Genomic DNA, 20,664 nt, shown 5'->3' with positions numbered 1-20,664 from the left:
CTGTCTGCCGGTGTGTGCACTCACGCATTCGTGCATGCTCGTACGTACACGTGCACTTGTGCTCGTGCTCACACCCTGCACGCATATGCGCCGTCGTGGCTGTGGGCACTGGCCCATCTGAGCCCCCCTTTCCTGCAGCGGGAGCGGGAGAACGGCTCCAACCTGGCCTTTATGTTCCGCCTGCCCTTCGCCGCTGGACGTGTCTTTAGCATCAGCATGTTGGACACGCTGCTCTATCAGGTCAGCCGGGGGAGCAGGTGGGGAGGCCGTGGTGCCCGCTGGGAGCCCAGGCCCTTGTCTCCGTCTTCTGCTGACATCGGTCCCATTTCTGAGTGATGTGCCTCCCGCTGAGCGGCCCTCCCTGGGTCCAGGGGAGCCCACAGAACATTGGGTGGCTCTGGGTCCCGTCCCTGCCCTGGCACAGCAGGAGTCCCCTCTAAGTGTCCCCAGCCCTCCTCCCTCCAGAAGTCACTCCAGGGACGTGGCTCTCGGCAGCCTTTGTTTCTGGTCTCTTTTGACCTGACACGTTTGGCCAAGGCCAGCGAAGGCTTCCCAGCTGTCTGCTCGTTGAGCTGTGCTTGGGGACTGGCAAGCAGGTGGCTTCCTGTGCGCGTGGAGGCTCGGGAGCCTGGTGGGCGTGCCCCTGGTGGGCGTGCCCCTGGTGGGCGTGCCCTGGTGGGCGCCCTGCCTCACTGCGGCCTCCCTCCCGGCCAGTCCTTCGTGAAGGACTACATGATCTCCATCACCAGGCTGCTGCTGGGTCTGGACACCACGCCGGGCTCCGGCTACCTCTGTGCTGTAAGTGATGGGGCCTGGCTGGGCACCGGGGTGCTGGGCACTGCCCGCCTGAGCCGGCCCGGCTCAGCTCAGGGTGCCTGCACGTTGCAGATGAAGATCACCGAGGACGACCTGTGGATCGGCACCTACGGCCGCCTCTTCCAGAAGCTGTGCTCCTCCAGTGCTGAGATCCCCATCGGTGTCTACAGGACCGAGTGCCACGTCTTCTCCACCTCGGAGGTTCGCAAGTGGGCGAGGCTGCAGAGCAGGCAGCCCCTCATTTCCCTGTGCGATTTGGGCCGTCCCCATTGGTGGTTTTGGGGATCAGGCCCTTCAGGGGTCCAGTGCACGTGCCCCACATGGGACACATCTGGTTGGGCGGCTGTGAGCGGACGGGGCAGGCGAGGCTGAGCCTCCTGGAACCACAGTGGGCGGCCTGCCCCACTGATGCCCACGAGGGGCTCAGGCAGTGTTGGGGGGGGAGCAGAAGCACCCCAGGTACCCAGGCCACTCCTGGTTTCCTTTGCAGTCCCACGACCTCAGAGCCCAGGTGAGCGGCCCTTTCACGCTTCCCGTCGAGGTGTTGCTGTGCAGAGTCCTGCCTGAGCCTGGACCAGCCCATGGTGGGAGGGCGCAGGGCCCTGGGCTCCAGGTCAGGGAGCGAGGCCCGGGATGTGTGGATCCACTAAGAGGGCTCATGGCGTCACCCTCCTATACAGATGGGGAAAGTGCGGCCCCTGGTGGGAAGCCCGAGCTCCCCGAGACACACGTGCCATCTGCATGTCATGCTGTGGCCCACCATGGCGGGTATCCCCCTCCATGCGAGTGTGGGCCCACCCGAGGTGCTGCCTGGATGGGGCTCCCTGCATCACCCCCAGAGCCCCGTGTGCCCACTGAGCCATGCCCAGGCCCTGGCGCTTCCCAGTCCATCATGCTCCCAGCCTCTGATTTCTCCTGTCCCTAAATGGGGAAACCAAGGCCCAAGAGGAGGTAACCCTCCACGGCCAAATCAGGACATGCAGGGCCCAGAGGGAACCCTCCCAAACAGGGCCCGCAGATGTGAGGCAGCCATCTTTGCCCACCCAGCAGATTGAGACAGGCGTGCAGTCAGGGCTGGAGGCCGGGCACTTGGGGGTTCAGGAGGGAGGCTCCGGCCTGGCGCCCCCTCCTGAGATGGAGAAGGAAAGCACCGTGTCCCTGGGCCCTGGGCCCACCCTCCTCCTGTCCCCAGCAGCGCCCTCCCCCTCCTGGGTCCCGCCCCTCCGACCCTCACCCCCTCCTGCCTTGGCCAGTCCCAGATCTCGGTGAACATGGAGGATTGTGAGGACACACGAGACGTAAAGGGGTCCTGGGGCCCGCGGGCCGCGGTGGGCGGCGGCAGCACCCACGGCCGGCACTCAGCTGGCAGCGACCCGGCAGAGCACCCAGTGCTTCGGCGCAAGAGCCTGCAGTGGGCGCGCAGGCTGAGTCGCAAGGCCCCCAAGCCAGTGGGGAAGGCGGCTGCCGAGTGGATCAGCCAGCAGCGGCTCAACTTATACCGGCGCTCCGAGCGGCAGGAGCTCTCCGAGCTGGTCAAGAACCGCATGAAACACCTGGGGCTGCCCACCACCGGCTATGGTAAGAACCAGCAGCGCGCCTGGGCCAGATTGGCCACAGCAGGTGACTTTAATGGCCAGGGGCCCCCGCTGGCCTCCTGTAGGCACCACCACGTGGCTGGTCAGAGCCCTCTGGTGTGGGGAGGGCATGGGCTCCTCCCAAATTGGTGCTGAGCCCCATAAGGAAGAGCTTATCCCCACCATTCTGGGACCTCAGTTTCCCCATCTGTAAAAAAGGGGCTGGAGCAGGGTGAGCCCGCATGCAGCGCTTCCGGAGGAGGCTGTGGGGTGTGGCGAGCTAGGCTGGGCTCCCTGAAAGCCCAAGGTGCAGGCTTTGGGGACAGAGTGGCCACCTCCGACCAGTCCTGCTGGACCTCAGGAATGCAGGCTCCGCCCACTGTGCTCGCGTGGAGATCAGGGACGTGGCAGGGAGACCCCAGGGCCCCAGGACCCCCACCCTGGCCCGCCTAGCAGCCAGAGCTTGGGGATGTGTCGGGGAGCTGGGCAAATGGCACACACTCAGCTGTTGGCCCCATGGAACCCCACTGCCATTCGTGTGTCACAGTCACCCCATTTCTGCTGCTTTGGGGTGATGGTTGTCTCCGTCAGCAGATGGAGGCAGCCCCTTCTCACTGTAGCTTGTTTTGGGGAGGTTTCTGAACTTGACCAACAACAGGCCTCGGTGGCCTGGCTGACTCAGAAGAGAAGCTCATCGTCTCCCTCACTCTGGAGACACTGCCTCTGTTGATGGGACCGAAGAGGGTCCTGAGCTCCCGCTGCTGCCTGGCCATGTCCATACCCTGGGCTACGTCGAGGCTCTGGCCTGCACTGGGTTCCACTCGTGGCCTCTGCCCATCGCTCAGGCCTGGCTCTGCCCCAGCGGCACCTGCTCTCCCGACCCTGCTTCCTGCCGTCTGTCTCCTGGGTCAGGGAGGCTCCAAGTGGGATCAGGCAGCTCAGGGCTCTCCTAGGAGCTGCCTAAGGGTCACTCGGGAGAGGCCATCCCCTGGCTGTGCAGACCTGGGCCTGGGGCGGGGGTGGGGGGACTCAGCAGTCAGGGTTTGGGGGATGGATGACCCATGAGAGCCATCCTAGCCCTGTCCCCATCACGTCTCAGCCCCACGATTTACCTTTTCCCCCTGTGCTGTCCCTTTTCGGGGTACACTGATGCTGAGGCTCCAAGTGGGGTGTCCAGAGTTCAGATTCCGGCCCACCGTCTTCCCAGAGCTGGCTCCTGCTCGCAACCCCCTCGGCCTCACCAACCCCGCCGGCCAACCCAGAGCTTGGCAGAGAAGGAACCGGCTTCCATTAAGGGGCAGACTTGCTTCCCAGGTGGCCGGCACTGGCCCCCGCGGTCCCTGTGCAGCTGACCAGCCCACCCCGCTGTGCCGGCCGCCACTCTGCTTGCTGACCTCTCTCTCTCTCTCTCTGTTTCTGTCTGTCCCTCTTCCTGTGTGTTCTGTAGAGGATGTAGCAAATTTAACAGCCAGTGATGTCATGAATCGGGTAAACCTGGGATATTTGCAAGGTAATTCTGCTCCGGCGGACTCAGCCGCCGCCTAAGGGGGCATGCCCACCCTCCGCCGACGGGCAGCCTGGTGCCCGCCCCGCCCTGGCCAGACAGGCAGACAGGACAGGAGACGAGAGGGTTCCTGCAGGCAGGGTCTCGGTGCTCCCAGATGCCGCATTGCAGGGACTTTGACACCCCTCTCCTCCTCCAACATCTGCTGGTGACTAACCAGGAAAGTGTGTGGTTTATGCTGGTCCTCAGATTTTCACTGTGCAGCTCTGGGGTCGCCCAGCGCTTCCTCTCCCGTTTGTTGTCTAAGATGATAAGCCTTGCGTCAGTCTGCCCTGACCTCACCGGTGGGCCACCCCGGGCTGCAGCTAACCCCCCTGGATACCCAAGGACCCCGACCCTCCCAGCTCCCCCTTGGGAAGCATCCAGATGGATGGTCCCAAGCCAGGGTCCTCCCGCCCTGTGGTAGAGCATGGTGAATCCTGGGGGGGGGGGGGTCTGCTCTGCCCTCAGCTTCCGTGGGCCGCCTGAGCCAGGTGGACAGTTGCTGTCCACACCCCAGCTGGGGCTTCAAGAGGGGTATTTCTCTCTGTAGTGTGACAAAGCCCATTGGTACCCCATGTCTGGTCTGGCCCCCCATTTCTTCCAAGAAGACACCCCATGGACCCCAGACCTGCCCCAAGACCTCAGCAGAGGTCAGAGTAGAGTCCAGGCCACAGGCCTTGCTGCCAGGACCCCTTCCTTCCCAAGAGGCTGCTCACGGCCTCAGCTGAGGTCAGAGCCCACATGCGTGGCCCTCTGCACCCAGGGGAAACCTGAGCCCAGAGAGGTATTAGCTCAGAGGGCGCCATCAGGCAGGCCCAGGAGGGACACCTCCGTGGTCCACAGCCCGGGCCGGAAGGACTGGCACTGCATCTCCTGGGGTCTTGTGCTTTTCCCTGCCCGAAACCCTCAATGGCGTTCCTGGAATACCTGCCAAGCCAGCACGATCCGTCTGGCGGCTTCCACGAATGGTGGTGTCGCCCCCTCCCTGGGCCTGGCTGCATCTTGCTTCCTGCTGAGGCGCCCAGTGGGGGTGGCCTCCCCTACAGTGACCAGGACTCACTGGGTGGTGGTGGCTGAGCGCCCCACCACGTGCTGACGTCAAGGGCCAGGACACAAAACCAAAGAGGCGTGATCTTGGAGGGAGGTGGCCCTGTTAGCCAGGGCTGCAGGGTGGTCCATCCTGGGCAGGGTGTCGTCACGAACCCCCCGCCCCGGGACCCACAGCTGCACCCCCACTCCCAATGCCTTCCTCACATCCACCCTCGGAGGGAGGCACTACCATGGCTCCCAGTTCATAGAGGAGGAAACTGGGGAGGTGCGAGAGGAGAGAGTGTGGACGCCCAGAACCGTGGGGCCAAGTGGTCTGCAGGGCTAGGGAGGAGGGCCTAGAGCGCATGGTTGGGGGTGGGGTGTAGGCACCGCAAGGGTGGGGGGAACGGCTCTTGGCCGTTTGCCAGGAGAGCCATCGCCAGCCCCCACCCCTAACCCAGGCCCCACCTGAGCACATGGGTCGTCCGGGCTTGTCCTGGGGAAATCATGGTCAGTGTCTGATGACTGACCACACCCACGGGGAGTGCAGCCGGGGCCCCATGTTCCCCACCCACCTCTCAGCTCAGCGCCCGGAGCACAAAGGTTGGCCCAGCCACGAGCTCCGCAGGTTTCTTTAGGTCTGTGGTCCATCCACTCCAGGGGCGTGGGGCCAGGCCGTGCGGGGAGTCCCAGCGAGTGAAGACAGGCTCCTGGCTCTCACCCGGGCATCAATGCCCCACACACAGATGGGTGCCCGTGCCCGCGGGGAGAAACTAACTGGTGGCCCTGCCCAGGGCCCCGCTTAGCGGTTTCATCGTCCCGAGTGGGTGTGTGAGTCAGCGTGGCCGGCCTGCTGATGGCTGTGGTCCATGGGGCGGGGTCCCCAAGTGCTGCTTCCCTCTGCTGCCTGCATCACCCGCTCTGCACGCTCCAGGCACCCGGTCCTCCACCCTGGAAATGCATGCTGGCCACTCCGGGCCGGGAGGGCCCGTCCTCGCACAGCCTCCAGCATGAGCCACCTATTTGGTGGCTGGCAGCTCCCACCAAAGGGCCCCAGCTGAGGGTTTTGGGAACAAAGACAGCTGTGGCCCTCGGCCAGGCAGAGCCCATGGAGGGGCAGGGTGGCCAGGCCGCCCCGTTCCCAGACTTGGACACGGAGGCTGACACCAGGTGACCGCCCGAAGGCCTTGGCATGTCCGTCAGCCGCAGCCCCTGCCAGGCCCTTGCCTGCCTCCCTGGAAGCACATGCGTGACCTGCCCTGGAGGGTCCTGATCGCTGTGGGGATCAGATTCAGCTCAATGGCCCAGCTTCCCAGCTTTGCAGAGAATTCTGTCCCTTTGTCAGTGGCCCAGGCGTGTACACCCCTGCCAGGAGGGGGGTAGCTGGGGGCAGAGGTCACAAGGGACCTCTGGAGCATTACAAGTGGCCTCTATACATCACAGATGGGTAAACTGAGGCCACGAGCCATCATTTCCCTGCCAGTGTACTCAGAGCCACTGCCAGGAGAGTGGCCAACCCTGACCCTGGATTTGGCCAGGGAGACACCTGGGAGGTCACAGATATTTCACCAGAACCCGTTCTCATTCCTGACAATCTTGGGCCAGGGATGCAGGGCACTGAGGGGTGGGGGACAAGCCTGGGCGCTGGGTCAGGTGTGTGTGCAGCTGTGTGCAGGTGTGTGCAGGTGTGCTTGGTGCCTGTGTTCAGGGCCATGCCTGTGAGATGCTGGCTGCTCGGGCTGAGCAAGATGCCTGGGGTGTGGGTTGGAGCCAGTGCCCGCTGGCCCTCATGGTTGCCCAGTCCTGGCTGAGTTGCCAGGTCAAGGGGTTCGGGCAGGATGGCCAGAAAGGCTGGGAAGCTTGTGCAGCTGGAGCGCCCGGCTCCTGCGCCTGGGCAGAGCGGAGGTGGGTGGGCCTGAGTGGTGACGGCTGGCCGGGCCCTGTCTCCTTTACAGACGAGATGAACGACCACCAGAACACCCTCTCCTACGTCCTCATCAACCCCCCGCCCGACACGAGGCTGGAGCCCAACGACATCGTGTAAGTACTGTGTCCCCACGCTGGGCGTCCAGCCCTGGCCTCGTGCTGGCTGCCCGGAGTGGAGGGCGGCATCAGCACCCAGGGTCTTCCTGCCCACTGCAGGTACCTCATCCGCTGCGACCCCCTGGCCCACGTGGCCAGCAGCTCCCAGAGTCGCAAGAGCAGCTGCAGCAACAAGCTGGCCTCCTGCAACCCTGAGACCCGTGACGAGACGCAGCTCTGAGCCAGCCGTGCACGGAGCGTGACGCTGGGTGTGCAGGGACCTGGTCTGCGACGCTGGCCTGGCCCACCTGGCCCGAAGCTGCTCCCAAAACTTGACGGAGAGGGGACCGGGGACCGAGAGGGGAGACCCCACGCGGGGCGGGGGCGAGACTGCAGGCGGGGAAGCCTTTTTTAACCTGTTTTTACAGATCAACACAAGTCTCTGCACAAATGTACTGCAGCTCGTGCCCGGGCCTGCTGAGGAGCAGCTACGGGTGGGGGCTGGACGCTGCCCCTTGGCGGGCACAGCTGCGTTTTCAGGGCCATGCACCACGTTTATTCACGGGGATCTGGCACGTGCTCGTGTTCTCCACTCTGCGGGGCCCAGCTGGTCCTGGGCGCACGACAGTCAAGCCGAGGCACTGCCCTGCTGGTGGGAGAACCAGGGGAGCCCCTCCCAGAAGAAACTCAGAGCAACAGAGGCCTGCGGCTTAGCCAGGAGCCGAAGCTGGGCGGGCTCTGCAGAGCACTGAGGGGTGGGGGACAAGCCTGGGCACGTGAGGGGCAGCTGGGCCTGCCAAGACACCGGGGTTCCCGCCGCCACTGACTGGGGGAAGCGAGTAAGAAGCCATCCTCCTATTTTTAACTGAACTTCCCCAGGCCCTGCGTTCGCAGGCCCCGGGCGTGGGCGGTGCTTTCCCGGCCTGTTCCACGCCCTTTGAACCTCCGTTTTGAAGCACAATTCAGCCGCTGGGCCTGCTGGCCACGTTGGAATCAGCTTTTCTCCTCAGAGAAGGAGGGACTGGGTGGCGGTCATCCATGAGGTGCCACCTTGCTTCCTCCATAACTGTGACAGGTTGTGCTTGGGCCATGCTGGAACCTTCTATTAAATGGATGCTTTCTGCAAGCACGAGGACAGTTGCAAGGCATCTCCTGGGCGGCTTCATGCCCCGGGCCTTGGTCTCCCCTCGCAGCTGCCCAGTTTGAAGAGTTAGAAGCATGTGCAGTGACCACCTCCCCTACCCCCCCCCCCCGCCCAGACCTTGCAGGGAAGCCCCTGCACCCAGGAAATTACATTGGCCTGGGCCCACCCGGAGCAGGAGGCAAGGCCTACTTGGTGGGAACGGGGTGGCATCTGGGTCCTGGCAGCTGGGAAGCCTGGGTGGGGGAGAGAGTGGGGGCCACCTGCCCAGCTCCGGAGCCTGGGCGAGCCCCTGGGGTGATCACAAAGAGCCCAGGATCTGCCCCCAGCCGTGCACTTGGCTGTGGGGGCCCTTAGCGGGCAGGGGCCGTGTGCCTGGCCAGCAGCAGGTGCCTGAGCTCTTCCTCAAAGTACCCAGGAGGCTGGAAGGGCGAGGACCAGCACAGCACCAGGTGGTAGGGCACCGGCCCTGAGGGAGGGGTGTGACCCAGGAGCCCTTGGGTGGTCAGGAAGGAGCTGTTGAGCAGGGTGGGGAAAGCCCAGGGCCCGTGATGGAGTGATGGGCCACCAAGGAGGACCAGGGCCCGTCCCTGCAGGGTCAGTGGCTCCCGGGTCCCACCAGCAAGTGTCCCCTCTGGCGACATCACCAGCAGAGCTCTTGCCACCTCCTGCTACCCATGCCCCAGCTCCCTGAGGGAAGGGGGTACCTGCTGGGAGGGAAGAGAGAGGGGACTTTGCCTGCCTCTTGGACCAGGGGCTCTACGGGGAGGGGCTGCAGCGCCTTGAAGCCTGACCTGGGAGGATGGTGTGCTGGGAAGCCACCTGAGCAGTTCAGGAGACAGGACGGGTGGTGGGGTGTGGTTCCCCTCCAGCCCGGGACGGCACCCTCACCACAGGCCGAGTGAAGACGAGGGTCCCCGCAAAGACTGAAGGAGTTGCCACCACCCTGAGTGGCCAAGAGAAGGTGTTGCCCAATGTTCTGCGATATTAGTTTTCAAACAAAATTAGCGAGAACCTTAGTTTCTTCATTCCTAGTCTAATAGAAAACTGTTTGCTCAAAATAACAGAACACCGCGTTGGGTGATTCTCGCTTATGCAAGAGTGACATGAATGCGAGAGAGGCCCATGGGAGGGGTGGGGACTTGGTGATAAGGTGCCCGCATGCCCCATGATGCAGTGGCGACGTACCCGGGTCTGAATGTGCACCGCGAGCTTGAGGGCCACCGATTGGAATCAAAGTACAATTGAGAGAGATGCTGGGAGAGGAAAGGATGTGGAATTATACAAAACGCTGATTAAAACCAGAGAAGGCAGAAAAGGAAGATAGGAAGAAAGGAGAAGGCAGGGAGAGCAACAGTTAGCAGGGTAGTGGCCAAGCCACCTGTGCCAGTGCCCAAACCGAGTGTCCAGCCAAGTGCTCACACTAAGCACTCACGCTAAGTGTTTACACCAAGTGCTCACGCTAAGTGGTCACACCCAGTGCTAAGTACACTGGTCAAAGACAGACCCACAGAGTGGAAGGAAGAACAAGGCTCCAGCCTCGGTGGGAGAAGTGGCCCGTCCTACCCCACCCCACACGTGGATGCGATTGGGCTGCAGGATTCTAATCCCAGACGGCAGGTGCGTCCACAGCAAGGCTTTCAATTGGTCTCCACAGAACCACTGAGGCAGGCACACCCCCCTCCTTGGACCTCATCTTTATGCTGGTGCATACCCGATGGCCTCAAGGTGCCTTTTCCTTTTGGGGCTCAATCTCGCATCAGGAGTCCCGCAAACTGCACACGCTGTGAGGGCCGGCTCTGTCTTAGGAGTCGGGCGTTTTCTTTTGAAATAGACAAGCCAACAGTGCCTGCAGGCCAGGGGGTGGGGTCCCATGGTCCTGCAGGTTGGAGAGCACACCAGGGTCCGAGGTCCAGGGCAGCAGGCATGAGTGGCTCCAAGTCCAGGACCTCAGCCATCTGCCTGGGGCCTCCGAGGGCGGGGGTAGCAGCTGGCATCCCAGGACCATGGACAGCCAGCTGGCCAGAGCCTTCATCCCCGCTGAGGTCAACAGGAGCTTGGGGGACTCAGGAAACCCCGGCAGGGAGCCTCTGGCCTGCGACTGCCCACCGGCGGGGCCGAGCCTGGCAGCATTTCTCTGCATGAGCACAGTGTTGCTGGCGTCTCCGCCTTGCCCTGGTCGCAGAGCGCTGAGCTGGGAAGGACACCATCAGGTCTGGACAGGTGGCCCTGGGCCTGGCCATCCATGCCCATAGCGCCCTGCAGGGGCACTTGCCTGGAGCAGGTGGCTTACACAGCCTGGTGAGCCACGCAGGCTGGCCCCACTCTGTGGTCCCACTGCAGTGGGGGACCCCCTGACCCCCAGCGTGTCACTGTAGCATCAGGGAGGCGTGGACCAGGCTTGGGGGTGCCTTGCTCTCCCTGCAGCCCTGCCTCCACTGGGGACTAGGCCCCAGACCCCCGCCTGCTCACAGCCAGGACGGTTTCTTTCCCTGGTCAATACCCGGGGCCTGCATTCGGCTCCCCGCCGAGGCCGCAGGAACTCTGAGACAGACCATCCGTCAGGGAGGGGCCCTCAGGTAGGGTGTAATACTGCTGCCACCACAGGACAAGTGGGGCCACGTGCTTCGACGCAACGTAGGCAACCCCAACACAGGAGTCATGCTCAGGTCCCGGCCATCGTCCCCATCAAGGCTGGCTGTACGCACGGACTGGGGACATCGTGCAAGGCCCCCTGAAAGGTAGGCTGCCTCCACAGGGAAGGCACCTTAGTCTCCAACGACAGACGCCAATCACAGCATGACAAACAGGCCCACAGAAGTGATGCCAGGGCCCAGTTTGTTGGCTTGTGACCTTCACAGTACTGCTGGCCTAGACGCCATTTTTATGGGAAAGCTGGTTTTACTGAGGACAGACACAGAGAGAAGGCCAAGGAGCCTGAGGTTCCCACTAAGGCAAGTTCTACCCTGAGAGCTCACACTTGTCACACCTGGGCCTTCAAATGTCATCAATGACTGCGAGTGGGGACTGTGAGGGGCGCCGACAGTCCCTACAGAGCCCCCAGGGCGCTGTTCAGGACGCAGCCCCTGGAGGGCTCGGACCACAGCGGGCCCTCTCTGGGATCCTCTAAGAGCCACCAGTGCGCGGCTGGTTTGCTCAATGGTTAGAGCGCGGTGCTCATAACACCAAGGTCGCCGGTTCGATTCCCACATGGGCCTGTGAGCTGCGCCCTCCACAACTAGATTGACTTGACATGGAGCTGATGGGTCCTGGAAAAACACACCGCTCCCCAATATTCTTCAATTAAAATTAAAATTAAAAGAAAAAGCCTGCCCTGAGAGATGGAACCCTGGGTACCTGCTTCCCAGGTGATGCTGACACAGCCGGTCCTCCCACCACACAACTGAGAGAAACGGCTGGAAATGCACCTGAAGGAACCACTTGTGAAAAGTCAAACCCTGTCTCAGACTAATCAGCATCAATTATAAAAGGCTATCCAGGTTCATTTTACCAGCAAATTTTACTTCAGGTACTCCCCCCCCCGCCCCCCTGTGCCGCAAATAACAACTACAGTTTCAAGGGATAAAAATCTAATCTTGACGTAGCTTGAGAATTATTCTGCTCTGAAGTTTTGCCTGGGAGAAGAGTAAAGCTTCGGTCCCAAGACCTGATGTGAGACTGCTCAGCAGGAACACGCTGACAACCTTGAGTCGGGGCCACGGTGAGGGCAGTCACTTGGCAGACACACCCTGTCTGTGCGCACACATGCACACGTGCGTGTGGGGATGAGATAAATGCACCTGCACATATATCTGCGAAACAATAGGACTCGAGTACTCTAAGTTTCGCTCACCTTAGATACCAACCCTCTGGGGCTCCCAGAATCCTAGGTGATCAGCAAGGACTCACAGAAACTTCACCACAGTCACTTTCTTCACAAAGTGGAATTCTATACATGGATACAGCTTGACTTCAGTAATTCGGAGGGGCAGTCAAGGACATACCACCGTGCCATCCTAACACACGGCATGACACAAAGGTTTCAGGTGCTTTACAACTCAGTTCCACAAACTGAAAAACAAGGCGGGACCACATCCAAGCCAGAAAGGACTGAAATCTCCACCCTAAAGGGAAGCCCTTGTCCGAAACATTTCATATGAAATGGAAAAGGTCACTGTGCCCATCGACGCACAAAGGACCGGCAGGCGTCTGTCAGCCAGTCCAGCAAGCACCGGCCTAGAGACTTGGGACAGCTGTTCGGAAGTGGCAGCTGCTGTGTCACTGTTTGCTGGCTGGTGTACCAGGGAAACTGTCACGGGCTAACGAGCAATTTCAGGACGCTCCGTATGTTGACAACTCCATGAGTCTGGCAGGAATGCCATTTTCCGGCACTGTGCCAGAGGTACCCCTGAATCCTCTTTAGAAACCCCCAGGCTGTACTCACTTCAGCAGGCCTGCTGTGACAGGGAAGCTGTCACCCATTTGGCTTCCTACAGGAAGAGGCTGGAAAGCCTCACTGCTCCAGAAAGCAGAAGGTGATTTCCTAGTAAATTAACTAAAAACAATGTGCAATTCCTCTAGAGCAAGAAGCTGGGGACGCTGAGCAACAAACTGAGCCATGACAACCTCGCACACGTGCTTAGCAAAAAGCAATTAGTTAATTACTTTATTACAGTGGAGTGTTTTCTTAAAATAAATACCATGTAATATCAAACATACAGTGAGAAATAAAGCACACGTGAACAGCATGGTAAGGAGAGCTCACTGGGACGTTAGAACCACACCACCTTCCATCACGCGTACAGGGCAAAGCCCCGGTTGACACGTGTATATACACAATTGCAACAAACTTTCTGCTCGGAGGACAGGGCAAGACCTACGATTCAGTCTATTGTTTCCATGTTTCGTACCATGTTTCCGCCCTCTTCATCTATCTAAAATTATGGGACAGTTGTAGTTGTCTGACTTCCTCTCTACCGAGCTTTTGTGTTTCCTGCAGTTCAAGATAGATTCAAGTAACACTCCCAAGAAAACATGTGCAAAACTAATACGAGTGACTCCAGAATCTTCCGGCAGTCGGAGCTGCTGGCTGTGAAGCAGGTGTCAGCAGAGCTGCATTGCCACATGAGGGCTGGGGGAGCCAGGCCACGCGCCCAGGGGGCTGACTGGGCCGCCCAACCACCCTACCCCCACAGTGGCTGCTCTGTCGAAGCGTGCAGACCGCTAGGCCTAGGAGGGAGCCTGAGGCCATCCCACTTACTCGGAGCTCCGAGAAAACGGCAAATGTCGGTTTAAGTTGGCAGCAAAACAAAGTGACCAGTGCGGACCAAGGACCGCACTCCTCCAGGCCATGCTGTGCCGGAAGCAGGAATCGCGACAATAAAAATGCTAGAACTGTCAGCTCACGTGCATCACCTTTAAGAGAAACATGCTCAGAGTGAAAAATATTCTACTTCACCAAAATCTGTCTTTATTAAAGTGAACAAGTCATTAGAGTACCACCCCGACTAACGAGCGAGGGCTGCAACGTGCTACCTTGCCTATCTTCAGTTAGCAAACACCAGCTGAGGGTACCATTCGCCGTCCTCACGAGCGTGCCCGGAAGAGCCATCGCCGTGCTGTACACGTTATTCTAGCAGACAACTGTGCAGATTTCAGTGCTTCTAGGGGACTGGTGTTTTCAGTAAACTTTTTCTGAGCAGCAAAGAACACGAACTGTTTTCAGAAACCTCAGAGCGGGATATAAACGTTGGCAGTAGACACAATCAATCAATAAATATACAATTTCCCAAATGGAAAAGGTTCCTCAATACGAATTCCTTTCCTGAAGACATTCAGACACCCTGACCCGAGAGCCCGTCTCAGGCCTATAACCTCACGAGGCCACAGCTGCCAACGTGAGGGACCGGGTCATGTGCAAAAGGGGTGGGGCGAGAGACCAGAAAGCAAAGTACATCACTTCCAATTTTGCTGAAGAACTTCAAGTAAAAGGAATCCGGCTACACGCACCCCCGGTCCGGGAGCCCTGTGGCCGCACCGTGCACGGTGCCGGCCCTCCATCCTTGCTGTCCCCCGGCATCCCCGCGCGCTGGGAGCTAGGGGTCTCTTCTGCCGGGAGAAGCCTGTCTGCGAGGCCTGGGAGTGCAGGCCGTGGGCCCACATGCCTCACTTCCGGGTCTGCGTCTTCTTTGGCACCGCGGGCCGCTTGGGCTGCCAGAGGTGGCTGTGAATCGTGAGCGCGTCCACACTGACAGACATGGTTTTGGCTGGGATCAGGTTGAACTGTTTTCGGTCCGAGCTGTATTTGTACAGTTTGTCGATCATTTTCTTGGTGATGTTCTTGGGCCCGGTGCCAGTTAGTTTGTAGATTTCCTCCGTGTCGGGATAGTAGCAGTAAAGCGCCCTGAACTGGCAGCCGGCATCACGAAACAAGATGATGTAGTGGTTGGCGTCACACTTCTCCAGCTCCTGCATCGAGGGAGTAAAGAAGAGACAGGAGGGCTTCAGAGAGGCTCCCAAAGCCCCCACCTGTGGCGCTCCACAGCTCGATGGCCAGTGAGCCCAGAAGCTCACTGATAGCCGGCGACAGCTCCCTTCCTTCCTGACACTACGATTATCCACTCAGAGGAGCACCGGACACCACCGAGGTGTTTTTTTACCTAAGAAGCGGGAATGCAAGGAAAACAATGCTTCTCACATTAGGTGGAAAGCCCCATGAGGAGGTGCTCACCAGCACTGGCCATCAGGGAAATGCACATCCAACCAGTGAGGATGGCGACAATCAGACAGACAGTGACGCTGGCAAGGCTGTGGAGAGACTGAAGGCCTGGCACGGGGGGCTGGGGAGGGAGTGGGAGATGGCGCAACTGCTGATAATGTTACACGTTAGTTGTCATGGACTCGGCAATGCATCGAGAGTGAGCCACCAGGAATGTCCACAGCAGCCCTGTTCAGTGGCCAAAAAATGGCAACGACCCCAACGTGTATCAGCGGACGAGTGGGTAAACGAAACGTGCTCCACCCACACAGTGCGCTCTTATTCAACCATAAAAAGGAACAAACACCGGCATGTGCTACGTGGATGAGACTCGAAAACACGACGCACAGAACAGACCCCTTCATGTGACATGTCCAGAGGAGGCTGGTCCAGAGCCAGGCGGCGGATTCCTGGACCTGGGGCTGGGGCAGGTGTGTGGGGAGTGGTGATCGGTTTTGGGAGATGGAACATGCTGGAATCTGACAGTGTGATGGCCGTGCCGACTGCAAACAGACAGCCCCACTGAGTCGTACACCCCGAAAGTGGGGCGTTAGGGCCCAGGAGTGAGAGGTGTGCCCCCAAAAGGAACCTGAAGGCAGCACGCCTATGGGTAGTGTCTGCATCTCACCTCTTGACTCCACATTTTTTGTGGTGATAACTTTTAAAAATACGCCCACGTCATGCCTGACAACAACATATAGTTTAACTGTCAAGCCCAGCAGTTCTCAAAACATGGCCCAGGGGGTCCTGAGACCTGCTTAGGGCTCTCCAGGATCAAAGCTGAGATGCCGCCTGCCTCTTCATGGCCCTCTTGGCGTTCCGGGAGCGTCCCCGCGGCTATGAGACACGTGGTCTCGTAACAGACTGGATGAGGATGCCGCAGGACCCAGCTGACCGCTCCAAAGCTGGGGATTAGAAAGATGCATACAACGAAAAGGCCACTCTTCTCACTATTTTTGTTTTACAAATAATTTTTCACAAATGTATTGTTTTGTCAGCACATAATGGGTTCGTTACTTTAAATAATCAAACACATATTTTAAAAAATTAAATGGGAAACGCAGAAAGCAAAACTACCTTATGTACGTGATACTGACTCCAGGTCCGTAAAAACTGTGATTAGACATGAACAGACCGAGAAGCAAGCAGCAGCACGCCTGATGTGCTCCCCCCAGCCACTCGGCCCCCGCCCCTGCCGCTCCTCACCCGGCGCAGCCCACTTCCAGCCTCGCTCTCCTCACGTCCATTCTTGCTCCAGAGGGGGTGGGCTCAGACCCCTCTGCCCACAGCTGCGTTTGCCGTCCAACTCAGAGAAGAGCTGGAGCCCCTCCGCTGCCCAGGCCTCCGACCCCAGCTCCCACTGCAGCCCCTGGCTTCCCAGGAGCTCCGGAGCCTTACTCCTCAAACCTGTACAGCCCTCCCTCCCGCCTCCAGGTCTCTGCTCAGACGTCATTTTCTAGTAAGAGCCACCCTGACCCACAAGGACCCTGCAGCTGCCCCAGGGCCCCCGTTCTATGAGCAGTGCGTTATGGGGCCGAGCCATGCCTGTTTGCCCACGCTCCGCCTGGGGTGATTTTCGCGCTATGACATCAAGAGCTGAGCGATGGACCGTGGCCCAAGCAGGAAACCCTTCCTGTCTGGCCTGTGACCCCGCTACCGGGGCCGCCCCACAGCCCAGCACGCCGGCCCCCGACCCAGGCCTTAGGGCTGCTCCCTGCCCCTCCCCACCTAGACCAGCACACCGACACTAACCATAGGAGTCCCCGCCTCCCGCATGGTGGGAACCTCGTCGCCCACCCGAGACTGAGCTTCAGTCCACTTAAGGGCAGGCAAGTCCTAACCTTGACCCTCTATTTCCAACTGCCTTCCGGATCTTTCTACAAAGGCCCAGGGCCCAACAGTGTTCTTGCTGACGTGAAGAATGGTGCTACCCTCAGGAACGTGGCAGTCACGAGAGCAGAAATGACCAGCACTTTACCTCAGAGTTTCCAGTCGTCCATGATCCCCTCCGTCCCTAGAACCACCCTCACGGGTTCCTGCCCCCACCGACACAGCGAAGCCATCCTTACGACACTGAAGGCCCACCCTCCCTCTTGCTCTCCACCTGAAACCACAGTCCTCAGCTACCAAACTAAGTTGACTGATTTCCTCCACTTTGACAAAAGTGTCACCCGTTTTCCGTTCCCCACCGTGTCCCCTCTAGTCCCCCAACCTGGACCAAGAGGGCTTCTCACCGGAGGGCCTGCCCCAGGCTCCCAGCTCCATCCAGTGTTGTCTGTCTAACCAACTGCTGCTCGTCCTGCGGCGCCAGTGACGCCGTGCGGTCCCTCAGGCCCGAGCACATGCTCTTACACGTGTGCGAACTGCTACCGAGGGATGAGCCGCAGGTGTGCGCACTGAGGGCATTTTCTTTTACAAAGAACCCTAGTGTATAAACACCTTGCATTCTACACAAAAAGTGAGCAGTAAAACTTGATACTTGCCTCCAATATTGAGTTCTTGTGAGGTTCGTTCACTTTTCCAGCCAGACAGCAGTGGGATATCGCGTTATGAATGATTGATTTGTTGGATTTGCTGCTGGGCTCCTTAAACAGCTTGGGACCTATGAAAACCAGGCCAAGATTTGCAAGGTCAAGATTCAAGGCACATACATAAAAGAAAACCAACAATGTCTCACAACCAAGCAATGGGCAGGCTGCTTTGGGATGTTTATGATTGTTTGAAACCGGGAAAAGCCACTTCAAACCTATCTGAAAGAATTCTGAGTTATAAACTTTAAATAAATTTAAAAAAGACTAAAATCATTAATAAAGGATCCCCTTCCTAATTTCAGTTTGTTGGATATAAGAAAGGCAAAACAAAACCAGGAATTAATCATTTTTAATGTCCAAGGTTCCAAAGCGCCCAGGACACGCTCCAGCCATGGAGCTGTGCAGACATACAGACGAGTCACCTGCCACCAAGGCAGCTGGAGGGCCCAGCAGTGCCCATCCCGACCAGATGTGCGCCTGGGACCACTACGGAGAGCGGGGTTGTCACCTGTGTACTCAGCCACTGAGGCGAGGGAGGACGCTGCGGACGCCGTGTCCCAGTCTCTGTCCGTGCTCCTGCTGGGGTTGCGGCTTAATACGGGCAAGGCTTCCAGTGACTCAACTCTGCTGAAAGAAAGGGGCATGGGCGGGCAGGGCTGGTCATGTGCACAAGTCCTCTCCCGCACCTGCCCACTGGCGCGTGGACTTGCAGCCTGAACTGGGCCAATCTGCACCCTAGTGCAAGGACCATCAGCAGTGGCAGGGGCCTCCACAATGGCGGACGAGCGCACGTCGCTCTGCCACCCATGATTGGAACTATACGAACGCAATCATAACTCTGGGCTAATACAAAAGTGAAGGCGGCCAGACCAGAGAGGCCACTTCCATCAGAGGAGGTTCGCCTTCATGCAGCCTCTGTCCAGGAGCTGGCTGGGGAAGCTGGAAGATGACGTTTGGGCCAAACAAGGGACAAGACCCTGGGAATTGGGGAGGCAACACAGCAGGCCGAGTGCAAAACCCCAGGCCTCAGTGACACTCCGATTCCTGGTAGGCCTGAGCTGCGTCCCTGCAAAGCAGTCTGCACGGAACACGGCAGAGGCCCCTGGTGGCGCCGCTGAACACAGAGCCCATGAAAGGGAAGCAGGCAGGGCTGGAGCTAGAACCCAGCTCAGGTAGCTTACCGCCAGGACCAAAGTCCAGCCAGCACCCCGAGTCCCTGAGAGGCGTCCTTCACGAAGCCCAGGCAATAAGAGGCCACCAGGACACCGTGGCCACAGAAGCACACACGTAATAAAGGATAGGTGGGGAAGGGGACCCTGATACCAGAAGAGGAAGTGAGGGGCTGCATGGGGTGAGGAGGGCCCTGAGCAAAAGCCCAGCGGTACCGACGAGGTCCCAGCATCTCCCCCCAAGTCACTCGCTCTAATGGGACTCGTTCAGGGACTCATTCAGTGCCCGTGGAAGAAGCCGGCCTTAAGCAACCTGAGGACATGGGACACACACTCCCCTCTGGGCTGTTCCCAGCCCAACCGCAGCTGGAACCTACTCGTGGGCGACCCCCACTGATGGGCAGTCAACAAATACCTGGCCTGCACACGCGCAAAGTGTCAAGGTCAAGAATGACAAAGAATGGCTAAGCATCTGCTCTGAGGCAGCGACAATTAGGGGGACACGCAGGCCTGACTAGGACCCTCTAGTGCGGAAGCACGGCTCTCAGGGACTCGCTGGGACAACTGGTGACAACTGGACGAGGACTGGCTCTGATGAAGGTGCTGCTTGACAATGCTGGTTACGTCCTCATCCATAGGAGATACACACCGAAGCATTTAAGAACAAAACACACGATGCTCGCACCTCAGTGTAAAACTGCAATTGCCGGCATGGGCTGGGGAGGCAGGGGAGAGGGTGACGAGGCATTTGTGCACGTGCCCCCCGGCGGCCCGGGCATCTCGGAGTCCCTGTGAAATGACTGCAACGGTTCCAGACCAGGGACATTATCAATTCAAGCTCCAGCAGCACCTCCCTACAATTACAATGTTCGCGACGAGTGTCGCGCCGCCTCCTTACCGCTGGGAAGGTGTGCCCCCCGAATGGACGCTCTCGGGCTCGGTTGTCGCTGCAGAGGCCAAGGATAGGCTGGAGCCCGACTGGGCCCGGCTCAGGTTATCCGCTGCCGGAGACAAGAAACGCTCTCGTCAGACACATATGTGTCTGTGTTTGGGACCACGCACCCGGGGAAGCCACCTGCACGTGCTCGCATCGCAGTGTCACCCGGGTGAGAGGACCAGGGCCGGTGCCCACACCCCTGGGCCTGCTCACGCGTTGAGGAACCCTTGGTGCCCGCGTCGCTCCGCGGCTCTTCCCGGTGGACCGACTTGGGCCGTGGCTTTCTTGGTTTCGATTTAGGGTTAGCCAGGCCTTGCTCCTCTAAGATCTGTTGCTGCTTCCGTCGTAAGTACTCCTGCTTGATCAGCTCTCGCCGCGCCTTCTCCTCCTCCTTTCGGATCCGATCTTCTTCGGCTTTCCGGCTAAGGAGCAAATACGTCAGGACCGTCCCAATCAGAGGGACCCGCCGGGGACCTGGGGCCCGCACCACTGCCCCATGTCAGAACCACCCCTCTCTGCACACTTCCCGTGGCACAGGACGCCGGGATAAACGCACTGGGATCCCGGGGCTGGGGTGGGGATCCAGGGCGGGGACTCCAGGAAGCACGCCAGCCCCCAGCCCGAGCAGGACGAGGGAGGGGCAGGCAGCGGCGGGGCCCACCCACCGGGCCTCATCTCTCTTGAGCTCCACTTCTGCCTCCAGCTGCTGCTTCCGTACTCGAGCCTCCTCGGCCTTGCGCTGCTGCTTCAGGAGGAAGGCCGCCCGCTTCTTGGCAAGCTCATCTTCCGCCTTCTGCTCATCCTGCAGAACACACATGGCCAACATTACCGGAAACAGCCCTCAGATGGCCCAGGCCCTCCTTTCGCCCAGCAGCAGTATCTAACACAGGCCTAGAAAATGTCAGTGCAAAGGCTCTCTTCCTCTTTGTAACTGACGAACGAGCATGTCTTCGTGATGCTAAAACCACACAGAAGACATCACACTGCTGAGGAAGCATTCGTAAAGCCTGTCAACTTTGCAAAGGTCTGCACTGGGCTCAGCTTGCCTCAAAAACTGAACGTGCTGCCACACGTGGGCCAACACCCATGGACTCATCTGTTTACATCTGAAAAGCACTGACACCACGTAAAACAAGCCGTCT

At 59.4% G+C, this 20,664-nt stretch overlaps 2 protein-coding genes across 13 annotated transcripts in view; one reads left to right on the top strand and one right to left on the bottom strand.

Annotated features, from left to right (window-relative positions):
• Positions 1-10,630, top strand: part of KCNT1 (potassium sodium-activated channel subfamily T member 1) — a gene marked incomplete at its 5' end in the record, with an annotated part of 68,169 nt that extends 57,539 nt beyond the window's left edge. For 4 of the 7 annotated variants that reach the window (XM_081067527.1, XM_081067525.1, XM_081067524.1 and 1 more), the window contains 8 exons: positions 139-240; positions 715-798; positions 889-1,017; positions 1,307-1,327; positions 2,070-2,394; positions 3,838-3,900; positions 6,921-7,005; positions 7,108-10,627. In XM_081067527.1, coding sequence (XP_080923653.1) covers positions 139-240; positions 715-798; positions 889-1,017; positions 1,307-1,327; positions 2,070-2,394; positions 3,838-3,900; positions 6,921-7,005; positions 7,108-7,228 — 930 coding nt within the window. In that variant the 3' untranslated portion in view covers positions 7,229-10,627. Of the gene's footprint in view, positions 1-138; positions 241-714; positions 799-888; positions 1,018-1,306; positions 1,328-2,069; positions 2,395-3,837; positions 3,901-6,920; positions 7,006-7,107 lie in introns of those variants that run through there. The other 3 variants (XM_081067522.1, XM_081067523.1, XR_013994533.1) reach the window with 3 other exon arrangements.
• A 2,134-nt stretch (positions 10,631-12,764) lies between these two features.
• Positions 12,765-20,664, bottom strand: part of CAMSAP1 (calmodulin regulated spectrin associated protein 1) — a 53,375-nt gene continuing 45,475 nt past the window's right edge. For 3 of the 6 annotated variants that reach the window (XM_081067788.1, XM_081067790.1, XM_081067792.1), the window contains 6 exons: positions 20,188-20,324; positions 19,736-19,944; positions 19,484-19,586; positions 17,925-18,043; positions 17,369-17,487; positions 12,765-14,596 (listed from right to left, as the gene is read on the bottom strand). In XM_081067788.1, coding sequence (XP_080923914.1) covers positions 14,294-14,596; positions 17,369-17,487; positions 17,925-18,043; positions 19,484-19,586; positions 19,736-19,944; positions 20,188-20,324 — 990 coding nt within the window. In that variant the 3' untranslated portion in view covers positions 12,765-14,293. The remainder of the gene's footprint in view (positions 14,597-17,368; positions 17,488-17,924; positions 18,044-19,483; positions 19,587-19,735; positions 19,945-20,187; positions 20,325-20,664) is intronic. The other 3 variants (XM_081067789.1, XM_081067791.1, XM_081067793.1) reach the window with 1 other exon arrangement.

The sequence above is a fragment of the Rhinolophus hipposideros genome (genome assembly GCF_964194185.1).
Source record: "Rhinolophus hipposideros genome assembly, chromosome: 11".
Taxonomy (NCBI): domain Eukaryota; kingdom Metazoa; phylum Chordata; class Mammalia; order Chiroptera; family Rhinolophidae; genus Rhinolophus; species Rhinolophus hipposideros.
The sequence above is the reverse complement of the archived record's forward strand: the minus strand, read 5'-3'. Positions and strand labels throughout refer to the sequence as shown.